At 53.6% G+C, this 24,207-nt stretch overlaps 7 protein-coding genes across 7 annotated transcripts; 3 read left to right on the plus strand and 4 right to left on the minus strand.

Moving 5' to 3' along the window:
* Nucleotides 1–537: 537 nt before the first annotated feature.
* Nucleotides 538–2,584, minus strand: PODANS_6_3900 (uncharacterized protein; the record flags this gene model as incomplete). The annotated part of the gene is made up of 2 exons (XM_001909850.1): nt 538–1,943; nt 2,002–2,584. 2 exons carry the CDS (start codon nt 2,582–2,584, stop codon nt 538–540), a joined length of 1,989 nt encoding a protein of 662 aa, XP_001909885.1.
* Nucleotides 2,585–7,232: 4,648 nt separating this feature from the next.
* Nucleotides 7,233–9,641, minus strand: PODANS_6_3910 (uncharacterized protein; the record flags this gene model as incomplete). Its single annotated transcript, XM_001909851.1, has 2 exons — nt 7,233–8,424; nt 8,491–9,641. 2 exons carry the CDS (start codon nt 9,639–9,641, stop codon nt 7,233–7,235), a joined length of 2,343 nt encoding a protein of 780 aa, XP_001909886.1.
* Nucleotides 9,642–10,118: 477 nt separating this feature from the next.
* On the minus strand, nt 10,119–11,228 carry PODANS_6_3920 (uncharacterized protein; the record flags this gene model as incomplete). The annotated part of the gene is made up of 2 exons (XM_001909852.1): nt 10,119–10,692; nt 10,747–11,228. The coding sequence occupies 2 exons, from the start codon at nt 11,226–11,228 to the stop codon at nt 10,119–10,121; spliced, it is 1,056 nt and encodes a 351-aa protein (XP_001909887.1).
* A 583-nt stretch (nt 11,229–11,811) lies between these two features.
* On the plus strand, nt 11,812–12,702 carry PODANS_6_3930 (uncharacterized protein; the record flags this gene model as incomplete). The annotated part of the gene is made up of 2 exons (XM_001909853.1): nt 11,812–12,066; nt 12,127–12,702. The coding sequence occupies 2 exons, from the start codon at nt 11,812–11,814 to the stop codon at nt 12,700–12,702; spliced, it is 831 nt and encodes a 276-aa protein (XP_001909888.1).
* Nucleotides 12,703–13,499: 797 nt separating this feature from the next.
* On the plus strand, nt 13,500–16,689 carry PODANS_6_3940 (uncharacterized protein; the record flags this gene model as incomplete). Its single annotated transcript, XM_001909854.1, has 2 exons — nt 13,500–16,520; nt 16,585–16,689. The coding sequence occupies 2 exons, from the start codon at nt 13,500–13,502 to the stop codon at nt 16,687–16,689; spliced, it is 3,126 nt and encodes a 1,041-aa protein (XP_001909889.1).
* An 899-nt stretch (nt 16,690–17,588) lies between these two features.
* Nucleotides 17,589–19,404, minus strand: PODANS_6_3950 (uncharacterized protein; the record flags this gene model as incomplete). The annotated part of the gene is made up of 3 exons (XM_001909855.1): nt 17,589–18,581; nt 18,636–19,214; nt 19,312–19,404. The coding sequence occupies 3 exons, from the start codon at nt 19,402–19,404 to the stop codon at nt 17,589–17,591; spliced, it is 1,665 nt and encodes a 554-aa protein (XP_001909890.1).
* A 2,222-nt stretch (nt 19,405–21,626) lies between these two features.
* On the plus strand, nt 21,627–23,792 carry PODANS_6_3960 (uncharacterized protein; the record flags this gene model as incomplete). Its single annotated transcript, XM_001909856.1, has 1 exon — nt 21,627–23,792. One exon carries the CDS (start codon nt 21,627–21,629, stop codon nt 23,790–23,792), a length of 2,166 nt encoding a protein of 721 aa, XP_001909891.1.
* Nucleotides 23,793–24,207: the final 415 nt, after the last annotated feature.

A 24,207-nucleotide genomic window follows, 5' to 3' on the forward strand; every position in this document is an offset into this window, starting at 1 on the left:
AGCCATTGTGGTACGTATGTATATCATGCAGTAATGCCACTGGCTGTTCTCTCACTCTTGAAAGAGAGCACTTGCACTGTTTCACTCGGCAGCAAACCCATGATTGATCGGGATTCTTATTCATACTTCTATCTCATACTTCATACACAGTCGGGTTATTTAATAACAATTAAAAGGACATATATACTTTTTGAAGTTGTTCTCTCCTCCGACTCTTCTTTGTATTGGTCGTACCAATGCGCCCTTTTTTGACTTTTTTTGTTGTCCTCTCAATCGTACGCCGTGATACAGTCCCGCCGTCATTTTCCCCATTAACTCCCCATGCGATGCAAAAAGCAACAAACCAGTACCCCCAAACCAAACGAGAAGCGATATCCAACACCAAGAAAAGCCAAATCATATCCGAAACACCAGTCGCTCGCTTGCCCTGAATTTGCCTTTTTCATTCAACAAACCCAAACAACCATGCTAAAGTCGAGCCCACTCCGCAGAAAAGAAAAAGAGGAATTTGAAAATGCCGATTGAAGGGAAAGGCTTTCAAAGCTTGCGCCCAAACATAAAGCTCCCATACATTCCGCCAACCTCAGACCTCGCAACTGGGATCTTTCTCATGCCCCAGGAATCAGCTCCCATCTTCCACGACCGACGCCCATCGTCCCTGACAATAGGCTTGCCAGTCGTCGCGTCCTTCAGCGGCTGTCTCACCAGCCATCCTCGGCTGCCACACTCTGACATCTTCCAGCCAGCACGCTCCACCGCCGCGGCCGACTTCTTCACCCTCTTGAACACATCTTCGGCAACCTCGATAACTTCCAATGGCTCAGAAAAGTTCTTGAGAATGGCGCAGCCGCTGCTAAAAAGATAGACCAGATCGAGCTCCTGGCCCCAGAAGTCAGACAGGTCCAAATACTTGAGAGTATGAGGGACCCAGTCCAGCTGCATCTGCACATCATCCTCGGTGTTCTCGTCAGGAACGAAAAGGCGGTTGACGTCCGCCAAAGTGAGAGAGCGGCCTATGGCAAGCTCCTCGAGATGCTTGGTCAGCGGCCGGAGAAGCTCAACATGGGAGGGCTCCATCTTGCTGCCCTTCAAGCTGAGAGACTTGAGGGTCCTGGGAAGAACAGGAAGCAATTCGTTGAGGCTCTCGGCGTCGAAAAGCTGGTGGCTTCTGGCATCGGTGGCCAAGCTCAAGAACTCGAGCTCCTTGGCGGCAGGGTGGTTGGTCAGGAAGTCAATGACGCCCCTGGCACTCAAAAGCGTGCACTTGGCCAGATTGAGATGTGTAATGCGGGCAGTCACCGGGATCGCAGCAAGGGCAGCGTCTGTTATACGCGTACCCGCAACATCGAGGTGCGTAAGGTGGTTTAGCCTTGGGAGAATGGTCTCGAGCACGACCGAGGGCAGGGTGAGGCACTTGTGCAGTGAGAGACGACGGATCGAAAGCACAGGGGGCCAGTCGGGCGACACTATCGATGCGAAAGCCTCCTTGAACTTGGTCGACGTGCAACCGCAGAAATCCACCGCCTGCAGCCTCGGCAAGCCAAGGAAGAGCTTCCGCAATACATCGGCGTTCAAATCATCGTCGAGGTATTCCTGCGCAAGAAACTCTTGCAGGTTGGGGGTGAGGTCGAGGCATCGGAGGAGGGTCTCTGAGGTAAGGTTGCGCGCTTGCGAGCGTTCGGCCGCTGTGGAGAAGAGCTGCGCAGGGTTGAAGTGGCAAAAATCAAGCCGCCGCACAATTGTGCCCAGGGTGGAGTGCTCCGAAATGTGGGCAAGGAACTTTTGGAAAATTCGCGAGTGGGGAATCGTGATCTTGCTGTAGAGAGTGGTTAAGGTCGCGATGTGAAGCGTCCGCGAGGTCAGCAACAACGACATGAGATCGACATTGCGCCTCGAGACCCCATTGGGGGGGACATCAAGGGCAAGAAGGTTGATGATGGAGGCTGGATCATGTCAGCATGACTATTTTGGATAGGCAGTAATGGGGGGGGGACAACGTACTCAAAATCTCAGTCGGGAGTCTCTCGAGAGGAGCATCGCCGGGTCTGTTGGCACCCCCACGCTTGGTGGGCTTGGGCGTGTCCTTGAAGACTTGATGAAGGATCTGGAGGTCTCCAAAGCTCTTACTGGCAAGTTTTCCCTTGACCTGAATCTCCTTCCAGCCTCTGAAGGAATCGGCGGGAGTCCAATATCCAAGGAGCCGGCTGTTGGGGTTCGTGACAGGCGGCAGGAACTTGGTGGGGGGTTGAGTGTGAGGTTGAGTGTGAGTGTGGGTGTGAGTCTGAGTTTGGATCATCTTCAGTTCCTGAGAATCGGTGCTAGAAGTCGATCCTGTCGGGCTGGGAGGAGAGAGCAAGTCGTCGATGGCCTCAGGGTCGAGATAAGATGAAATCTTTGTTTTGGAAAAGCACTGGGGTAGGGTGCTTTCGTTTTCCCGGATGGACGAGAAAGAAGAGCGGGATGCCCGGTCCGGGGTGGCAGGCCGATCCCGGGTCATGGTTAAGTAGTCCGGGGAGCAGTCCCTCGAAGGTGTTCCCAGGGGGGAGACGTGCAAATGGGCTGGTCTCGGCTTGGAGACCGCCATGGGGAAAGACAGAGGCGACAGGGTGAGGGATGTGTTGGGACGGGCTTGGCTGGGGTCCGGGGAGAAATTGCAGCGCCGGCAGGTCAGGTGTGCGATGCAAGAAAGAGATGGCGACAGGGCCGTTCCAGAGAGATTGATTCGATCCGATGGATGGTCAGAGCAACAGGGCAGGGTGTTCAGGCACCGTTGACAGCTGCTTGATCTGTTGAGGGGGGCCCAAGCCGTGGTCTCACAAGACTGTCCAAAAGGAACGAGGGGGCTTTCTATTAGTCAAGGCAATGGCTTCTTAGGTAAGAGGAAGTCTGCGATGGGTGCAGTGATGCGGGGAAGGTTGCGAGCTTGGTGTGGTTTTTTTTTTCAGATTCGGGATCCGCAATTCGTGGTCAGCCCTGCTATTTCTGACTATAAAATGCTGTCTGTCTCTCTGCACTCAGTGAATGATGCAGGGAGGGCGAGAAAGGTCGGAATGGAAAAGACGTGCGTCTGTCGAGGTTCCGACAGTGCGGTTCTGTCCTTAGCCTCGTGTTATTTTGTTGCAGGTAAGCAAAGCAGGTTCGCCCCAATTTCTGACTGAACAGATCAGGCACGAGCGGTGTAGCTTGTTTTCGATGAGTCGAGTCTGCGACCAAGATCACTCGATGACGACGGTTGATGAAACGGAGAGTTTGATGGAGCAGAAGAGCTCAGCGGAGGGATGGGGCCTGCAGTTCGAGAGCAGTTGCACAACGGCAAAGTCAACAATTGGATATGATGTGTAATGTTGCGAGGTATGAGTAGGAGGTGTAGTATCAGTTACGGCAGATGCAAGACAGTTGCGCACAAGCACATGGCGGGTTTGAATTAAATAGGGGACGTTAAGGCGGGAACCGATGCAGGCCGAGAAACAAGCTCGGAGCACGGCTCCAACAAGCTGGAAAAGTCTTTATTACTCATGGAAACTAGCGAGAATGGCCAGAGCCTTTGTCACCTGGACATCGCATCGGCCATCGGCGCTCCGTCTGGGCGGTTGCCGCATTTTTTTATGTACACTTCACCTCGCACCGCGAACTCGGCGACAGGACCCTGCCGTCAATCAAGACTTCGCCCCGCTGTCTGCAGCAGACATGTGGAAGCTGGAAGCTGCTGCTAGAATCGGGCAGCCTACACTGGTGTTCATCTTTCTTTTCTTGTCTGTCGTCAGTTTGCGAACGGCTAGTGACCGGTAACCAAGATTTAAGCATATTGTCCCTGGCGAGCCAACCAAACAGCCCAGAGCTGCTGTACAAACGGTACAAATGATATAAATTCCAACCGCAACCCTCCCTCTCCAAAACAAAGAAGAAACACCAAGCAAGGCGCGAGACGGCCAGCAGTTGACGAAAATTGCGCCAAGCCGTGCCTCATAACAGCCCGAACCGCTGATTCTCTGCTCACACGAATGCCCGAGTTTCTCTGACATGGCATAACATCATCGGCGAGCCGTGAGGAGGTGGTGGTCGAGAGGTGGCCAACCGGCGCAGCCAGCGGTTGACAGAGCTTGCCGGTACGTAATGGTTTGAACTTCTCCACCAAACCCTTCCAACACTGCAGGAATTTTTCCTGCTTGCCCAAAGAGCACTGGTTGCACTGGTCCTCGCTTTGCAACCTTCCCCTCTGCTCCCGTGATGTTTTATTCGGCCAATTATTAGAGCAGTTCCTCTTGTTATGGCATCAATCTCCATGTTGGTCTTTGTACAGTCGGCTGATCTGGCGTGACGTTGCCTTGTGCAAAACCGTGGCCTCCCATAGGTTGAAAATGCAATTTCTTACCTAATCATGGTCGGTGACGTGAGGCATTGCCCCTCCCTCACCTCACCCACAAACGACATGGCACAACCACACAACCTCAAGGTGCTCGAGATATCCGGACCCGGCGAAGTTCAACAATCAGACATGCCAGGCGTGCCAGATCAGACGCCGAATCAGCGCCGAGAGACAGCTCAAATGCTTCCTTCGCCTGCTGATCACATCAGATCCTATGACTGCATCGGTCAATGGCTCTGCTGCTTTTTTTGCCCTTTGCCGCCCTCGAGCTCCAGCTAGCCTGCCGTCCCGGTTCCTGGGTGCTTTGTTGGAACCAATCTATCAACCAAAACCCATAGCGTCTCATGACTGTCAGCACCATCGCCAGCACAGCACTTTGCAGGGCCAAGACACATCTGGCCAGCCCGACCTGCCAAGGAGCCAAGTCATGTCCAACTCGCCTGAAAGGAGGCTCGTTTTGTTCACGTGGTGCTTGATCTGCTGCCCTGTCGCGGCAGGTCGTCTGCCAAACGATCCCGGGGGCCGGAGCCGCGTGCAGCCGTTTCTGCGCTAGCGATGCTGATTCCAGGTTGTTGTTGTAAGAGGATTTTTCTTTCCGTTCAACCAACCCTTGTTGTTGTCCCTGGACATCTTGCTGCTCGATGTACCTTAGCTTCTCTTTTACCCCACAGATTTTTTTGACCTATCTGCAGATAGAACGGACCTCTCGGGCATCGGATCCGGATCTCTTGCCCGGCATGGTAGGTGACACTTCAACAACGTGGGTGGCACAGGGCTCGGCCTCGAAACGTTGTCATTCCAGCGCGGCTGGCGACATGAAGGGCATGCATTTCAACCCGAGATCACGCATGCTGTGTCACATACTAAACAACCGTCGGAAAGGGGCATCTCCTCGGAGGCTGACGATAGAGATGTGATCCTGAGAGTCGCCAGTTCTATGCCCATTAAAGCGACCCGCCCGGTTCACGTTCCAGCCCGCCGCACCCGCTTCCCCAGCTTTTTCGGCCCCTGAATGGGCCCTGACCTCCACTAGCGCCCTCACGGGGAGAGACGTCGTATCAGACGGCCTCACCTGATCTCTGTCATTATCCACCAGATTCCACACATAATATCGACTGTAGGGATTGTCTGCGCCTGTTTTGGTAGTGAGAACCTCTCCGGCAGTGCGAATGCGAGGGCCAGACCGCCGATCTCAACTGGAGAAAATATAGCACGGCAATATCCGACTTGGCCAAACGACATCTCTTCCCAAAGGCCAGCTCGAAATGAGACCAGGCTTTTGATTACCGAGTGTTGCACATCACTACCACTGAGATCAGAAAGAAAGGAGAGCATCAGGCTTCGTGTGTGGACTGTGTTTTACTCGTCAAGATTACCTATCGGAATGTTCTCGCCGAGGCAGGTCGTATACGCGGTGGGATCACAGTTGGAAACATTGGGTGAAAGCATCCTCTGGTTTTCGAGGATCAACCAATACACCCTCCACGGTACCTACATGTCTTGATGTGTCCATACAGCATGCATATCCGTGCAAACCACATGGGCCTCAAACTACCGACAAATCAGAGCCGCGTTTTCAAGCCCTCTTTTTCATGACATCTGACGTCATCGCCAGATACGTATCTTATCTGTGTAACCTTCAGCACCAAATCAACCAGCATCACCATGAAGAGGGGGCATTTGACTTGGCCTTCCACGCGGCTGAGAGAACCGCAGCCGATATATTACTCGCATAGCTCTGGCCTTATGCATGTTTACTGGAGCGCACGATATGTCTTATCAATGGGTGGAGGATAATCCTACTGATTCACTAATTCGCTATCAGCCGTGCGCTACTGCCTGATGGCAGAGGCGCTCCTGGTGAACATGATTCGGCTGATATCGGTGAACAAGAGTATTTTAACATTGAATATGCGATGCCGGGTGATGTTTCATAGGATGAGACTCAATTCCACAGACCCCATTGAACATTGAGTCCTCAACAGCGAGCCCTATCACCGCTCTCGGGGACCAGAATGTCAACGCACCAGACCAAACAGCAGCCTACTTTATTCCGAATAAATAATCAGGCAACAAACCTGTCATCCTACCGGTATATCCGGATCATCTTGGTGGGAGCGGACTATTCCCACCTAGCCATGCCCTAAACGACTTTGTACTTTCAGTTTCTGCCATAATATTGATTATAGTGTGAATTATGAAGTTCTGGTAACTCGGACAAACAACCACTTGCGAGAGCAATGATAGTAGATCGTGATCCCAGCTTGGAGATGGCAACGGGGAAGGTCGCACTGAAGAGATCGTAATTATCACAGCTCGGGCATTGAGACAACATGGACATCATCAGTAGCCAGGTCGGAAACTCGCGTGGTTGGAGGTATACGGCCTGGTTCCTCCTCACAATGTAACTTGATTCATGGTTTGTTCAATGTCCGGTTCGTAACCAAGCATGTTTCTGGTGTACGGCTTCACTTTAAACATTGGTCCTTCACTGTAGGTAGCGAATCTTAGCAAAGCATGTAGACACATGCTGAGCAAAAGATTAGTTTCTTGTATAAATCCCGAGACAAAGACCCGACAGATGGTTATGTTCACAGGAACTTCGATGCCATCGATCCTCATGCTCTATAACCCCATCTTCCAAAATAATATAAGAAGTGAGTCAACTCCTCAAACGCCGCTCGCGATTAGGTTCGCTTATATATCCGTCGTAGAAAGAAAAGAAACCACAACTTATCCTACCAACCCATCCCTGTCCCACTTGGACATTCCCACTTGTTCTTTTCGCCATGCCAAATTACCATATCATACAATGCATTTGCCGCCGCACTATATCTACCGCCGTCTTAAGTTTCAGGTGTATCAGCTAAAAGATTATCTCTTCTTCAACCGCTCCTTGCATTCGTCGCAATACCATTTTGCTGTTCGTCCGAGTTAGTTTTGATTCCACCCTGTCCAGAAATTGCAAGTCAAACATACCATTGGCTTTGGGTGCAATTTTCAACCCCACGCACTCTAGATGAAACCACTCTCTCGGGCAGCCCACCCCGTCACAGCCCACCATTTCGCCATAACTAACGCCGTTGCACTTGCAGTACCTTGGCTCGTCCCCATCTGGTTCGTCCTCATCATCGTCTTCTTGAGTACTCTGCGGAGGTTGCTGATGTTGAGCAGTTCCCCTGCTGCCTTTGATGTTGTCTTCACTTGTGATACTGCCGCCGTTGGATGAAGCCTTGGCAGAGTTGGGACCGGATGATGCCTGGGCAAGAGCTGCCGCTGCAGCAGAGATGGAAGCACCCTTCTTATGGCTCCGCTTGGAGGTCGTCGTTGTGCTCGCGGATATGCTGCTCCCGTTGTTCTTGTCCTTATCTGTTGCGCTCGCTGCTTCCGAGGTATTCCTAGATGGTCGGGAACGGGACGCCGCCGTCTGCTTTTCTGTTGGGGCTGCAGAGACTATCGAGGTTGCCTCGGCAAAGGTGCCTAGAGACGGGGTGGAAGGCTTGCTTGCGCGCCCGCTCTTGGTCTTGACAGTACTTATAGGGGTCGGCTGAATGGCGGGCGAAGCTACCACTTCCTTCTCCTTTTCTTTCTTTGGTTCAGGCTTCTCTTCGGAGGGTGCTACTGTGGCCGCTGCTGTTACCGGTGCCTTTGTGATGGCTTCTTTTCTGTTATTGCCGTTGTGTAGGGGTTCCAGTACTGGTGGCGGAATCTCGGTCTCTGTCCTCAGTGGCTCCAACTTGGGGGTAGGAGCAGGTATGGGTGTCTCCTTCTGTACTTTTGTTTCCATGTTTATTTTGGGTCCTTCGCCAAACTGGCTGAGATTTGGAGTATCCGGAGCATTTCCATTTGGCTTGGTGGACGCTACCGAAGCAGCTCTTTGCCTCACAACTTCGGGATTTAGTTGTGTAGAGTTCTGACGGGCACGAGAAGACGCTGGCCTGGGAGGAACAATGGCTGTCGGGATCGGTGAGGCTCGGCTGCCTTTCATTGTATCAGGGAATGCTGCGATGACAGGCGACGAGGCCATGGACGGGGACATAGCGGCAGCATTATTCGTTCTGCTACAATCAAGGGTCAGCTAGGAAACAAGAGACACGGATCGGAGGTCGAATGGGCGAGCGCACCTTTTCTTTGCCTGCCCACTCGATGTTGGGAGCGCCTTGCGCTTCTTAGGACCGCTTTCAGGCACGGGAGTCTCTCGGGGGCTGGTCGTCTTTGGCTTCACGGTGCTATTACCAAACACCGAGCTCATGGCGCGTTCCATAGGAGCTCCCCCGTTCGCCTTAGCAGTCTCAACTTTGCGTCTTTTGGCCGGAGCAGAGCCAGCCGGCGCGCCCGTGGTGATACCGAGGCCGACAGGAGTCGCCGCCTCCGCAGGCGCTTTGCGAGATTTGGGTCCCTGTGTCTTCTTGGCTGGCTCACTCGTCTTGTCCGCATCGCCTTCACCTGCTTGTCCCTTCGTGTTCTTCTTGGCGGCGACTGCTTGTTTTCGGTCGTTGCTCCGAGCCGCCGCCTCCTCAGCGTTCACATGCTGGGCAGCAGCTGACAGAGCAGCAGCCCCTTCCCGGCGTGATCGCTCAGCCTTGTCGTTGGACTTGGCCTGCTGTTGTGCTTTTCGAACATCGTCGTAGGCCCAATGGTTAGCGCTGCCCCATTTGGCCTCCTCGCTGAATTCGCTCTCGAGATTTGGCCACACGGATTCAATTCGTTTCATTTGCTTTTCGAGGGCATCATTGGCAGTCAAAAGAACGTGGTTTTTCTCCTCCAAAGCCACCATCATCTCTTGAACCTTGAGGTTTGTTTCTTTGAATATCCGACGGCGCGCCTCGCTCGCGGGATTGAGAGGGCCAGTGGTAGAAGGTATCGTGGAGGCGGACGCATAGGGTGGCACTCCGCTGCTGCTGTTCTGAGCGCTCATGGGCGCCGACGCGGGAATGTGATTATTGTGCGTATCATTGGACGACGGGAATGGGTCGACCGGAGGCGGGGTGTCGAGAGCACGGCGGATGTTATCGAAGAGCTTGTCCTCGTTGTTGAAGATTTTGGCGTCGACCTCTTTCAAAAGGGTGAAGTGACGGACTATCTCCTTGGGAAGGGCGCTGATGGCATCGGTAAAGTGGTTGAGGCCGGGGAAAATGTCGATGGGCTGTGCTGGAGCATTTGCGATGAGCGACGACGAGGAGTTGCCGCGATTGACCATGCGCGTCTGACGGAGGGGCTGCGCTCTGCGACTGCTGCCGCCGTTCTCAGACGCAGGAGGTTTGGCCGTCTTCATGGCGCCCGTCGATGGTGTTGCTGCAGATTCCGGGATCGTGGCAGTGAGTGCTGGGGAAAAAAGATTGGTAGGGCCGCTGAGAGAGAGGTCCAGAGGGAAGCTGGGAGCGGTTAGCGGAGGGACGGTTTCCTGGCCAGGAGCCCTGGATTTTGGTCACCTTTGGAGAGGTGCATGCGACCGATAAGATAAGAACACCAAAAACCGGGCCGGCCGACACCCTAACCCTTACACTACAACCACACTACCACTTTGTCAACACAATCACCACCAACAACAACCAATGCGTGTTTGGGTATGTCTTCAATGCTTATTAAAACAAAATAAAAAGATAAGAAACACGATGCCACTTTCTAAACCGAGCACACACGCTGAGGTATCTCTATCTCCCGAACCCTACGCCCTGTTCACCCTTTCCCTCCCTGAACTTGGGATGACCTGCCGAAAACTGCAAAACAAAAAGCCAGAATAGGAAAACAATCAAGCCTGTTTCACCCGCCTAGGCTTCTCGTCACGTTGCTTTTGCTTTTGTCTGTGCTGCCATTCTACCAGCACAGGCAGGAAGTGCCAGAGATCAAATTCAGGCCAGAAGCACTTGAGGAAGAAAATATGCGTGTCCTGGTGGCACTGCCAGAGCATGAAGTCACTCAGTCTCTCCACGCCGCTGGTTCGCACGAATATGTCAAGCGGGGGGCACCCGGCAGTGTAGAGATGCTTATCGATTGTCTCGGGCGTGATTGTCTCCGCGTTTGGATAGATGGCCACGTTTTCCGAGCCCTCCGACTTTTGCGTAGATGGATCGGAACGAAGGGTGGTAGCCGTCGACACGGCATCATCCTGGTCGTGGTCGTCCGACTGAGAGGGGGTCTCTTCAATAGACTCCAGAGTCTCTGGTTTGTCACCCTGTTTGGACAAGATCTTTTGCGTAATTCTGCTCTGCGAAAATGGGGTGCTGTGTGGCCGAGGGGTGGTTGAATATTCTTCTACAGTCGTTCTGATGGCTGTTGTCATTTCTTCCCGCGAAGTGTAGGGGAAGCAAATGTTGAGAACACATCTGTGGCATGTATTAATATTTCAATTTACATGTTTAGGAGGTGACATTGCTTACGTTGTGTTGTGACTGGTAGCAGCGACCGCTCTTTCCACCACTTCGAGAACATCTGGGGGGATCAGATCAAGACGCCCCAATACCTTGACACTAGCACCGTATCTGTCCAACAGCTCCCCATGCTGAATGAGTTGCTCGAGCTTCACCTTGGCCAGTTGCATCAGGCCGTCGACCTCATACTTGGGCCGGTGGAAGTTTTCCAGACTAAAAGCATAGACGGTGACCACCTTGACACCACACTTGTAGCAAATCTCCAGAACCCGGGCCAGAGCCTCGAAGCCGAGGTGATGGCCTTCTACTGTCTCGATCTTGTGACTTCTGGCATATCTTCGGTTGCCGTCCATTTCGAAAGCGACATGGCCTGGGATAGGTCCTTGGCTCAATGATCCTATCAAAGTGTCTCTAAGGCGGTTGATGGCCCATTCTGCTGGCGGCGAACTGAGGAACCAGTTACGGATACGGGAGAGGTAGAGGTCGGACATGATGCCGAGGTGCGTTGCAGTCCAAAATATGTATTGTGATTGCTGAGTTTTGACGATGCGGTATTTGGGGTGAAAAGATGGTAGATTCTCTGAAAAGAGTTGTCGGTCAGTAAGCTGCCATGGTCGCAGTGCCTGTTGCAAGATTGGGGAAGGGAATGAGAGTGAGTGAGAGAGGCAGGCCACCCAAGGGTTAAAGTATGGTTACGTTGGACCCAGATTCTTGGAAGTTACGAATCCCAAGGCGCGGCATCCTCTCACAGCTGAAAGTGGGTCCTCGAATGAACACGCTGCAAAACGGCCGACAGGGGCCAGCTTTCAGGATAACCTGCCTGACCTCAATGTGCAACTGCCCGCAACTTCCACCACCAAACCACCTTCTACGACACCATCCTCCTTGAGGTCTATTCCGGCGACGAATTCACAGCCTGCTTTAAGATCACACTGGGATACGCGACACCTCAATTGGCTTTAACAGCGACCGCCGGACAGTCTGGCTTGGCCTGACTGTCACCCCACCTACGTCCCAATCCGCCCGCATTCCCAAAAAATGTCCAGGTGGCGCCTCTAAGAGAGCGAACGCGCAATGTCATTCACAAACGCGCCGGTAACGCGCACATTGGTGGTGGGATTTGTTGGCGCATCGATAGCAGCCAGCCTTCTCGACATAAAACACTATTTCTATATCTCCATCGGCACCCATATTCTACAATATCACCAGTTATGGCGGGTCCTGGCGTACCAGCTATGCTATCTCAACTCATCCGAGGTCCTGTTTGGGGCAATGGCTCTATACAATATGAGAACTATTGAGCAGCGGTGGGGCTCAAGAAAATATGCCGTGAGGGCTCTTTCTGGGCCGGGACACTGCAGAAATGGCGCTGACATGCTTGGTATCTAGTCATTCATCCTCGTCACCGCACTCTTCACCTCGATCGTGCCACCGCTTATACTGACGGCATTCCTCAGGCCACTGAGTTTTGGCGTGCTAGATTTCCTACCTGCCGGCCCAACACCGATCATATTTGCGATTCTGGCTCAATACCATGCCATGATCCCACACATGTACAAGTACAAGGTGGCGCTGGCTACGGGGCCACCAACTGGCCAGGACTCGGCAGCGCTGACCTTCTCAGACAAGTCAACCAAATACATGATGGCAGGGCAGCTGGCCATGTCCCAGTTCCCGGGCTCCCTTCTTGGTGCCGTGGTGGGCTGGCTCGTTGGATACGCCTGGCGCAATGAGGCCCTACCTGGGGTTTTGACTCGCTGGCGGGTTCCTGGTTGGGTTGTTGGTATGAGAGGTCAGAAGACCAATGCCGAGTTTGAGAATATGAGAAGGCGGCTGGAAAGTGAAGGGGCCTCAACTGGCACAGCTTCTGGTATCCAGCAACAACAAGCTGGCCCAACTGAAGGCAACAACAGACGGAGGACGATGGGCCAGCAGCTCATCGACGAAGTTCGCGGTGCATTTTAAAATCTAGTCGTGTACGAGAAGAATTGAATATTGCTTTCCTGGCGCAACCACTTACATGTGCATTTCCATCCACAGTGACACATGTCGGGAATCCCTGCAAGAGGTGCCGTGGGGTGCCAAGCATCTGGCAAGAACGGCGGGCCAGGCGTGAAGGCGGCTGATTGGCCAGATATTGGGCCTCCCAGTCCTCTGGATTGACGAGTTGCGCCTGGGCAATCAGCAATCACAGCACCGGCCAACATCTCCCTTCCCCTTTCGCATCCTGAGTTGCATCCCGTCGTCACGACTTCCCTCTGATACAGCCGCTCCTTTGTGACGCCAACATCTCAGCCACCGCCGCCAGGCTTACCGCCTGTGTTTGCCGGTTTTTTTTTTGGTTGTTTTTTTTGGAACCTGGAATCCTCATCACCATCACCACCTCCCCGGTCCTCAGAGAAAGTCACAGACAATCTGGAACCTCCTTACCTACCACGTTAACTTAAGGACACTCGAAAAGCTCCACTTCGCGTCATTTCGTTGCACTGGTAATCCTTCTTTTCTGGATACTGCCTCGCTCTCCTTTTGAAAATACGATTCCTCGCATTTCACTCTCGACGCGATTCCCCTGACGACCCTCAGCCACTACCTCCTGCTCCTCGTTCGCAGTCGCAAACTCCATGATCCCCGGGCCACAGTGGTAAACGAGCGGAGGACTTGGATTTGTTTTGTACAATGTCTCTTTTTGGAACGATTAGCCTTTGAATTACCCACGACTACGAACACGACGATCTTAATACAAGTTTACACAAACGCACATAATGAACGGCGCCGAAACTAGGAGAGGCGGGTCTGGTGGCGGAGGAGTAGGAGGAAGAGGGGAAGATGGCTACGGACGCATGCCTGCACCTGCTGTACAACCACCATCGTTGTCAGACGTCGCACCGACGGCAAAGGCACTAGTCGACGGCTACAGGAATGAGATTCTCGGGGGAGTAGAGGGTGACAAGGCGAGAATTAGCCCAGTATGGCCTCCTCCCCTTTTCAGGCGTGAACATTGTTGGCTAATTATGGATTACATACAGCTAAACACAAACCAACCGCAAACATCGCCTCTCGTCGATCTTAAAGACTCGATTCAGGTGCATCTCTTGACCGAAACGGCGTTATCGGACAGTAAAAGCTATGAAATCCTCTCGCAAGAGGAGGTTGACGGCCTCAAGAAACAGATTCAGTCACTGGGAATGCGCGTCGAACAGGCGAGGGCGAACCTGGCTATACAGTCCAAATACCGCGATGCAGCAGTTTCAATGGCCAAACTCTACTCGTCTGGCGGCAAAAGAAAGAGTCTGCTGGGTAGCCGTATGAGTGACTCGGCCAAAGAAGCAGAGATGGAAAAGGCCACCAGTGAACGCCGTTGTGAGGAACTGGCTTCAGAGCTGTTTCACCTAGAAAAAGGCTTGATGGAGCCTCAGCGGCGTCTGCTCCAACACACTGCCGGCGTCCTGCAGCTAACCCATAGGGCGTCCTCGAAGAAGTCCGGACAGCCGCAGCTGCTTGGCCAGCCGATGAACGGCATGCCAGGAAGCCCCGAGAGTCTCTATACCTACACCAACACGAGGAACAGCATGGAGATCCCCAACGAGCAGCTCGATTTCAACAACAAAGATAAGGACTTGTACCTGTCGCTCGAAACGGATGGGCCGCCAGCCACCCGTGCGCGTAAGAACACACTGGAGATTCCTATCAAGTCCCCTATCCGCGAGCAAAATGCCCAGCTGCGGGAACTACGTGAGGAGGTGGAGCGCTACAAAGAGGAGATTGCGCGCATGAAAGAGGAGAATGCGCAGCTCAAACGATCCGAGGAGCAGCTGAGCCAAGATTATGCCCGCGCCGAGGCGGAAAAGACAAGACTGGAGGAGATGGAGGAGCAGCTCAGGGAGGAACATGCCAGGGTCATGGAAGAGAACTCTCGCATGAAGGACGAAACAATGCGCTCCAAGGACGAGAGCGGGTCGAGGCTGCAGGAGGCTGATTCACGAATGAAAGCGATTGAGCAGCAGATGGGGCCCCAAATAGACGCGCTGCAGGCGCAAACTTCGGAGCAACAGAGGGCCATCTCGATGACGGAATCTAGGCTCGAGGACTTGAACGACAAGCTCCGTGATCTGATCGTCGCATTCAACCCGGCCAAGAATGAAGAATTTGGTCGTCCGGACGCTGATAACCTCGAGGCGCAGCTCGACTATCTAGAAAATGGTCTCAACACGGCGATCACTGAGCAGCAGCAACAGGCTGCTAACTTGACCAAAACCGACAAGGTGGCAGCTGAAGCGGCCGCAGCATCCTCCGAGGCCGCCGCGTTGGCAACAACTCTTTCCAAGGTCGAATCCTCGTTTGGGCAAACTGAGGTCCGTCTGCAGAATTTGAACCGCCAAGTCTTGTTCATTCTTCAGCAGGCCAATGTTGACCAGGCACCACCGCCCGAGGGAGATCTCAATGTCCAGCTCAACTACTTGGAGGACTCGGTCGACAAGGTCAGTTCTGAGATTGGGAGAATTGTTGAGGCCTCGATGGCCGGCTCGGCTAGCAAGCGTGATCTCGAGCAAGTTGATGCTGTGCTCATGGGTCTGTGGGAGATCATCCAGACTGGTTATGCCGAGATTGCTCAGCAAAAGGCAGCACCCAGACAAGCCCGTGCCCTGGGCCAAGGCACCCCAGACGATGACGAGGATTTGTCAGGCAACGAGTTTGAAGGCGACACGAACGAACCGTACTCCCTGCCGGCATTCTCTGCCAAGGTTCAATGGCTCTATGCGCAAGCGACTGGTCTCCGAGAGCAAAAGTACATCCTTCAACGGCAGATCAAGCAACAGCGTGAGCTCAACAACCGCAGCGAATCTGAAAAAGACCAGGAGCTTCAAGCCAAGAAGGAGGAGTTGGAGAAGACCCATATGCTCCTCGACGACAGCGAGCGTGCCGCCCAAGAAGCCCAAGAAAAGCTCCAAAAGGTCCTTGTCGACCTCGACTCCATGCAGAAAGCCAGCGCCGCCAACGAAACGGCCTCTGCCTCCTCGGTCAAGGTTGTTCAGGAACAGCTCAAGGAGCGCAACGCCCAGGTGTCTGCTCTCGAGTCAGAGTACAGTGCCATTCAGGCACGTCTCGCCACCGTGGAGTCCAATATGTCGTCTGTTCAGAACCAGCTTATCCAAGCCAACGAGTCCCGTGTTGCTGCCGAGGGTGAGGTGGCTGCTCTCAAGTCCGAACTGGCTGCCGCAAGCGAAGCCTCTGCCAACGCGGGCAAAGAGGTTGAGAAGCTGCAGGCCGACCTGAAGCAGAAGGACGAGGAGCTCGAGGCGATGAACATGATGGTGATTGAACTTAAGACGGAGATGACCATCGCCAAGGCCGAGCTCGATGGTGCCTACGGTTCGCGTAAGCAGCGGGCGGCGGAGGCGGCCAAGTTTTCCAACACTGCCGAGACAGCTGAGCTCAACGCCCAGGTGGTCAAGCTGCGGTCTGAGTTGGAAGCTGCCTTGCGTGATCTGGAGGACATCACCAAAGAGAGCATCAATTCTGAAAAGGAGAAGCTGGATTTGGAGAGCCAGTTGGACGATGCTGTGGCTGTGAAGGCGAGGTTGGAGCAAGAGGTCAAGGTGTTGAGGGATAGGCTGGACAAGGTAAAGGAGGAGTTGGATAAGGAGCGGTTGAGGCCACCCAACTCGCCTGTGCCAGGTGCCGGAGCGGGTGCCGGAGCTGGAAGAGCCGGGGCTACCATGTTGAGTGAGCAGTTCCGGGCTACTATGAAGGAGGAGAGGAGGAAGTTCCAGGAAGAGTTACGGGTATGCTTTCATCCCCTTTTCCCTTACTTCAGTTGAGACATCCAATACTAACCAACAAAAACAGGAGGAGCAATCTAGACGTCGCAAGCTCGAGGACGAGCTCAGGGCACTAAAACGAGGCACCACCGCCAGCGTCGGGAGTCGCGGGGGGCTTCTCAGTCCCAGGTGACAACCAGCAGTCGAGTTGGTTGGCAAAGGCGTGATCAAGTCCGCGGCCGAGTCCGTGGGCGAGTTTGTGACGGATGTGGTGGACGACGTGAGCGAGTTTGTGACCGACTTGACTGATAAATAGATGGAATGGGCAACCTTCTACCTTGGGGGAAAACACAATAAAAAAACAAGGGAAATCAATTTTGGCTAGGCTACTACTGGATGACAGGGTGGGCAGCCTACATGATATAGATGGATGGGATCGATGTTGGAAATTACACAATCAGGGGTTCTTGTATAAAACTAGTTGTATTAATCTTCTTGTTGGTGGCGGGATTTGAGGAGCATTATCGATTCTGGGTATGAAGAAAGGGCGAGAAAGAGACAGACACTGGGCAGCAGGCTTTACAATTGGCTATGCTTGCTTTTTTATTCTTGGATTATGCTTGATGTTTGAAGCAGCTGTATGTAGAAATCAAAGGGGGAAGGGCTAACATTATACCATTTCGTCAAGGCGAGCAAAGTTATCAGTTACAATTTAGGGAATAAAGATGGACGGAAGGGTACTACTTTCAGTGATGTCTTTACTCTTTGCTTCAGGTGTGATGAATCTTTTGGTGTCTGGTCTCCGCAGTCATTGATCATTCTTCATCACTTCGCAGTCCCCTTGATCTTCTATATTAGGATCTCGTATCAGAATCTATATGTAATTTTGATCCCATAATTCTACCCACTCGCCATGCATGCTTTCAAATCTGCTATGCTCAACGTTCGTCCTGAACATCTGAACCAGACACGGGGAATAAAGCCAGACAATCACCCCCTGATCTGTGACTGCCCTCGTCATATACACAAGAAGAAAAACCAAAAAGCTCCCCTTGAATTCCACTCATTCAAACCACATACAAAATCCACATCTTAGTAACCCAGGGCCTTGAACTCCTCCTCCACTTGTTGCCTGACGACATCTCGTACAGCCTTCCAATCGTTCGCCACATCACTGACTCTCTTTTCCTTCTTGTCCAGCCCAACGAACTCGGGTGGGAGGACATTCTCCTGGAAGTTAAACTCTGGCTCCTCCTTGAGCGCCAGCTCAACCGCGCCGGCAAACTTGGCCGGATGGGCTGTTGAGAGAGAGATGATGTGCTTTGCGGCACCTTCTTCCACAAGAGCGCGCTTTTGTGTCCTTCTCGCAGCCTCCACGCCGACTGCCGTGTGGGGGTCAAGAACATAGCCAACTTCCTTGTAGAGGGCCTTGATGGTGTCGAGTGTCTCCTGGTCGCTGACCCTTTCACTCTCAAAGTTCTTGCGCGCAGCTTCAAGAACGTCCTTGTATACCGGCCCGAAACCACCCTTGTTCTTGAGGTCAGACAGCCAGGAAGAAACTTCCTGACCAGCCTGCTTCTTGTTCCACTCATCGTCCATCCCAGCGCTGGAGGCAAACTGATACGCCAAGAACCATAGCAGGCGCTCAAAGTTGGAAGACACCAGGATATCCATGGCGGGAGAAAGAGTTTCCTTCACGCCATCCTCGTGGGCCTTGACACCGTCCTGCTCAAGACCGCCTTCGGCCTTGGAGCCGTAGGTGGGCTTCTTCTCGTAACGACCAGTCTTGAAAAAGCGGTCAAGAATATCGTTCTCGTTGGTGGCAATAACGAGCTTGTCGACGGGGAGACCCATACGAAGGGCGAAGTAACCAGCGAGAATGTCGCCAAAGTTTCCGGAAGGGACAGCGAAGCGGACCTTGTCGCCGAGCTTGAAGGTAGAGGGTTGCTGGCGGAGGAGGGAGAAATAGGCGTGGAAGTAGTAGACAGTTTGGGCGAGAATACGAGCCCAGTTGATGCTGTTGACGGCGCCGAGCTTGTGGGTCGAGTTGATCTCAGGGTCGGCAAATAGAGCCTTGACGATGTCCTGTTTTCAGTCTGTAAGTATTTGAACGATAGACGGGAACACATCACAGCTCACCTGGCAATTGTCAAAGTTGCCAGTGACAGCCAGATTATGAACATTGGCGTCCAGCACCGTGGTCATCTGCTGCTCCTGGACGGGGCTCACGCGCCCCTTGGGGTGGAGCATGAAAACCGAGACGTCCTTCTTCCCCCTGAGACCGTAAATGGCAGCCGAGCCAGTATCACCGCTCGTGGCACCCACCACGGTCAAGTGGTATCTGTCACGGCCGGTCTTTCCCTCGTTTCTGCGCACCAAGAAATACTCGAAGAGGTTTCCGAGGAACTGGAGGGCCACATCCTTGAAAGCAAAGGTTGGGCCGTGGAAAAGCTCGAGAAGATGAACATCACCTTGGAGGTTCACCAGTGGTGTGACTTCGTCGGCACGGAAGGTTGCGTAACTCCTGTTGATAATATCCTTGAGGTCCTCCGAGGGGATTTCGGAGGGGGAGACGAAAAGGGAGATGATGTTGAAGGCGAGGTCGGTAAAGGAAAGATCCTTCCAGGATTCCCAGTTCTCGGCGGAGGGAATGGCTTCGGGAATGTAAAGACCACCGTCGGAGGCAAGGCCCTTGAGTACGACCTCTTCAAAGGAGAACTGAGGGGGACAACATGGTCAGCGTCTTACAGGGGAGGGCTAACGTGAATTCGTGATTCTGCCACAACCAAAAAAACAAGAGCAATGGGAGACATACGCCGCTGTCTTCACCACGGGTGCTCAGGTAGCGCTGCGACGCAGTGTGAGTCTGGTCGGCAGAAGCGCCATTGGCAACGACACCGTTGGACATGCTGGGACGGCGATAGGGGGGGCGCTTGTAGAAACGACGATGAAAGATGACGGTTGGTTGCCGGGTAGTGGGCAGGACACACACACAGCTACAAGTCAACTGTATACAACAAGCAGTTGGAAAGAAAGGGTCGAGTCACAGCAGTCAATAGAGACACTTTGGCTCGAACGCCGAGCATCGGAAAGAGGGGCAAAAAGTCGCCAGCAAAATTTTGCCCCGCAGCGGTCTGCGTAATGCGGGGCATTGCTTCAAATTCCCCAGACGGCATCCATGGCTCCCGCCAGCTCTGGTAAGCGCACCTGTCAAAAGTCAATGGCTGCATTTTGCTGCATAGGTATCCAATGTTTCTTATCAGTTTAGAAACCGCCTCAAACCATCCCTTACTCGCAGTGTGTCGAGCTGGGAGTTGGGATGGTCCATCCGATGTCTTCTCATCTGGTCTACGACTGCTGAAACCTGATATCCATGACGAACTCTCAACTCAGCTAAATCACCTGTGTGACTGGCAGTGAACACTCTAGCGGCGTGGCCGGGGGAATATGAAGTGCCTTCCGGGCCGGTAGAACGGGCAGCTGACTGGCTGTAACGGCGTCATAACCCGGAAATGTGTCGACGGATCAACCGCCCTGGCCGGGGGGCCGCTGGTCAGTACCCCCGGCCTGGAACATGGTTTGGGTTCCAACACTGAGCATCAGACTGCACTGAAAGGCCCTCGATGGCTGTGCAGTTCATGACGATAATAAATCCCCTACGCAGTAAGGGACAGTTCCCGGTTTTTAGGCTCAGGCTACGGAGTATGATGCCTGCGGGTGGCCTCGTCTAGGTAGGTAGGTTGTCACCTAGCGTTTGAGCATGCAGAAGGATTGGCAGCTGTAGATGGAATTGGTTGATTTCCAACGCTAACGTGTGTCGTGATGGTCGGCTGCATTCGCTGAAGGGTTGCCTGTATGTTTAAGTGGTCACTTGAAATACAAAAATCGCCGGTAGATGCCGCACCACAGGCGCGTTGCATAGTGAACATCTCGAAGTGGGTGGGGCCGTCGTGGCAGCAATTGGCTAGACCCTTGCTGCACTCGAGGGCGGGGAGTGGGGTCTGTCTGGCCGAATACCGTCATGCAGCAACCAATCAAATTCTAGATTATCTTAACATCTGCCCCGCCTTCTGGCAGATGTCCCCGCCTCTCTCTCGTGGATGGGGGGTTGCTTCTCCGCAAAATCGACAGATGCTGTGGATCTCGTCCCCTCTATCCAGACGTCCCATCGTGCTGGGTGCTGCTGGGTGTTTCGAGACAGTCAACCTTTTGAGATAATGTCGTTCCACCGTTGGATTCCCGCCTGTCGCCGAGAGCATTTTCGTGGGCAGTGAGCCGTCCCGACAGGAAGGGACCTCAGCTTGTTAGCCCCGGCCGAGCTCATGGCTTTGGGCGAGGCCTGTTCTTTCTTGACAGGCTCGTATCTGGTTAGTGTATTTAGCAGCGGGGAGACCTGGGGAGGCCGATCTTCAAGATCATCTCGATCAAACAGACGTCAATTGAGCCCCCTAGCAAAGGCCGAGCAAGTGGTGGATAGAGTACATTGTGCAACCAGTGTTAAAGTTGTCCCACGGAAGAGCAAACGCTGTCCTAGCATCCCCCATCCCATCCCGCCCCGTCATTCTGTCTGTAACCCCTCAACCACATCGACGCCCGTGTCGCGCCCCCCCTCCTCCTGCTTTCTTTTTCTTCGCCGGCCGATCATCTTAAAGCTGGTCTAGAGCTTTTCTTTGTCCCCCATCTCCCCAGTGACCTGGTTCCTACTATCTACTACCTACCTACTGCGCTTTATCATTACCCGCAGCCAGTCGCCATTCCTGGGTTGCCAACTGACGCCATTGCCGTCCCACGGGTGTCTTATCTGCCGCTCAGCACCTGCAGCGAGACTGTGATTCATTGGCAGACGACACAATTCCATTGCCCTTTTAAAACAGGAATCACCGATAAGGCTGCTGCTCTTCCCCTCCACCCCCCCTCGTCTTTGCCATCTCCATCCTTCATTTGAATCTGCTTCCACCGCGAGCATTGGGGCGTCAACTTCAACAGGACGTCTTGCGCTCATCTGATTAACCTATCACTGCTGTGGGTGTTTGTGCCAGCCAACCCACATTCCCCGATTCGTTTGTTGAGAAGCTCAAGACGGCTTCAAGACGGTCTCGTGTCCCTCAAGGACAGAAAAGAGCCAGAGCTATGATGGCGACAATAGCCCTTTCTCGGCCGATTGCACCCCACCGCAACTCATCCAGCATAGGCTCTTTGACATCGACCATCACGCTCGATACATCACAATGCCCGGCCCCCGTGCCGAACAAGCACATCCCCGTGTGTCCCCCCGGCCCCGTCCCGCAACAGGAGCCCACAACCCCACCACCGTCCCCCGGTAAGGAAGCCGACGCGCTCCACCAGTCCCTCTTATTCCCACCCACAGATTATGTGCGGCTCGACTCGGGTCGTTCATGCCTCTACAAGATCGATGCTGCCGGAGTGGCAGCGGCTCTGGATTATCTGGCTCGTCAACCGCTGCCCGACCCCTCACAGGTCTTCCCTTGGTTACACGGGCTTCATCCCAACAATCAGATCCAGCTTGCTTTCTTCATCGCCCGCAAGCGTTCTCTGAGGAAGACGCCTGGTTGTCTGCGTGGCATCACCATCGTCAAAGCCGATGGCGATCTCAACGTCTCCCGTCTCAAGGGGGCTATCGCGCCTCACGAGTTTCTTCAGCTCGGAAATGCCACGGCCGAGTTTCTTGAGGCAGATCCCCGGGAGGGCTTCTCTGTACGCAACTTTCAGATTCAAGCTGCCAAGGCAGCCATGACCTCTGATATCATCGTCTATGGCGATGATGAGCTCTCTGTTCGCAAGTTAGGATTCGATATAGCCGGTGCACAGCAACGATGGCGTGAGAAACAAGAAGCCCATCGGAATCCTATTCCCCATTACAACACATTTGTCTGTGTCAGCCCCTTTGGCGAGTTTGAGGAACTTTATCCCGAGATTGTGGCCGTCAACTCGTCCGGCCAGCTCACAGGTCAAGTTCTCGACTTCTTCCATCAAGAACGGAGGGAGATGTATGAGATGACCCGTGCGTCTGAGATATCACACAACGTCTGGCTGGGCCCAACCCCAGATCAGGGGTCTGACGAGGAGCTCTGTTATGACGTTCTGATCGAGTGCAACGATCTGGGTCGTCTCAACCCCGGAGCCTTGCAAGCCATCGCCGAGGGTACCAATGAACCGGACCAACATCTTTCGGAAGCCACCCAGACCTTCCTGGAGTTTCCATCTTCGGGCAGTATACTAGCTCCCACCTGGTCGCACGCCGAAGCAGACGGCATCCTCGATACGTGCAAATGGATCTGGCATCTTGCCCACGGCACCCTCCCTTCTGCCTTCTCAGCCAGTTCCAAGTTCGATCATGAAGATTCCGATGGTGATATCGACATGCTCACCTCTGCCCCATCCACACCCAACAAGCCCAGGAGAATCCTGATTCACTGCGCAGACGGGTACACCGAGTCAACCATGCTCGGGCTCGCGTATTATTCCTTTGCCACCTTCCTTCCCATCCCGGAAGCCTGGCTAGCCCTTCACACAACCCAGCAGCGCAACTTCTTCGCCTACCCCTCTGACGTAGCCCTCCTCACCGCCATTGCCCCCCGGCTGTTGCAGGAATCCCCCCTGTTTACCCTCCAGAACCGTACCTTGAGTGATATCACGAGTCTCATTCGCAACGAACCAAAGTGGTTCGCTGGGTTCGACGGCTCCTTTCCCTCCAGGATCCTAGATTACATGTACCTAGGAAACCTCGGCCACGCCAACAACCCGGACTTGCTCAAGTCCCTCGGCATCGGTCAGATCCTCTCAGTCGGTGAGCTGGCCATGTGGCGTGACGGTGAGCTCGAGCAATGGGGGGAGGAGAACACGTGTGTGGTTCAAGGGGTGCAAGACAACGGAATAGACCCCCTAACAGACGAGTTTGAACGGTGTCTAGAGTTTATTGGTAAGTTCCCATTTGGTTGTTTTTTACCATCGCCAAAAATCAAACTAACCAACCCCGCCACAGAACGAGGACGCCGAAACGGCACCGCCACGCTCGTCCACTGCCGCGTGGGCGTCTCCCGCTCGGCAACAATCTGCATCGCGGAGGTTATGAGATCCCTCCGGATGAGCTTCCCCCGGGCGTACTGCTTCGTCAGGGCGAGGAGGCTCAACGTCATCATCCAGCCTCACCTGCGGTTCGGCTACGAGCTGCTCAAGTGGGAGGAGCAGAACCAAGGGGAGGGCTTCAAGAGGGAGCTGGAGTGGCCCGAGATTGCGAGAGAGATTGCCTTGATGAATCGACCTTATGCTCGGTAGAAAAACACAAGAAGGAACACACGAGCACAATTCTCCCGCCTGGTTTGCGGGAGTGGTGGTGAATCCATATGATGGGAACGGTTTGGATATTTGAAGTCAAAATTGGAGAGAGGGAAAAGTAAACCCAAAAAAAATGGGGGGGAAAGGTGATCACCGGAGGAGGAGCGATACCCTGGGTTTTTTTTGGTTTGGAAGTCGAGGCTGGGGACAACCTCTTGAGTTGTGCAAATGTGTCGATTAAGTTTGGGTGTGGGTGTTTCTGGGTACGTTGTTGGATTATGTCTCGGGTTCTGTCTTTGGGTTCGGCTGGACACGATCTATTGTGCTATTTTTCTTTCGGTGCCTTGGTTGATTTCGGAGCGTTTCTGGTATGGACTGAGGCTTTTCTCAGAGGCTTTGCTCACAGGCAACGTTG

The sequence above is a fragment of the Podospora anserina genome, chromosome 6 (assembly GCF_000226545.1).
Source record: "Podospora anserina S mat+ genomic DNA chromosome 6, supercontig 2".
NCBI lineage: Eukaryota > Fungi > Ascomycota > Sordariomycetes > Sordariales > Podosporaceae > Podospora > Podospora anserina.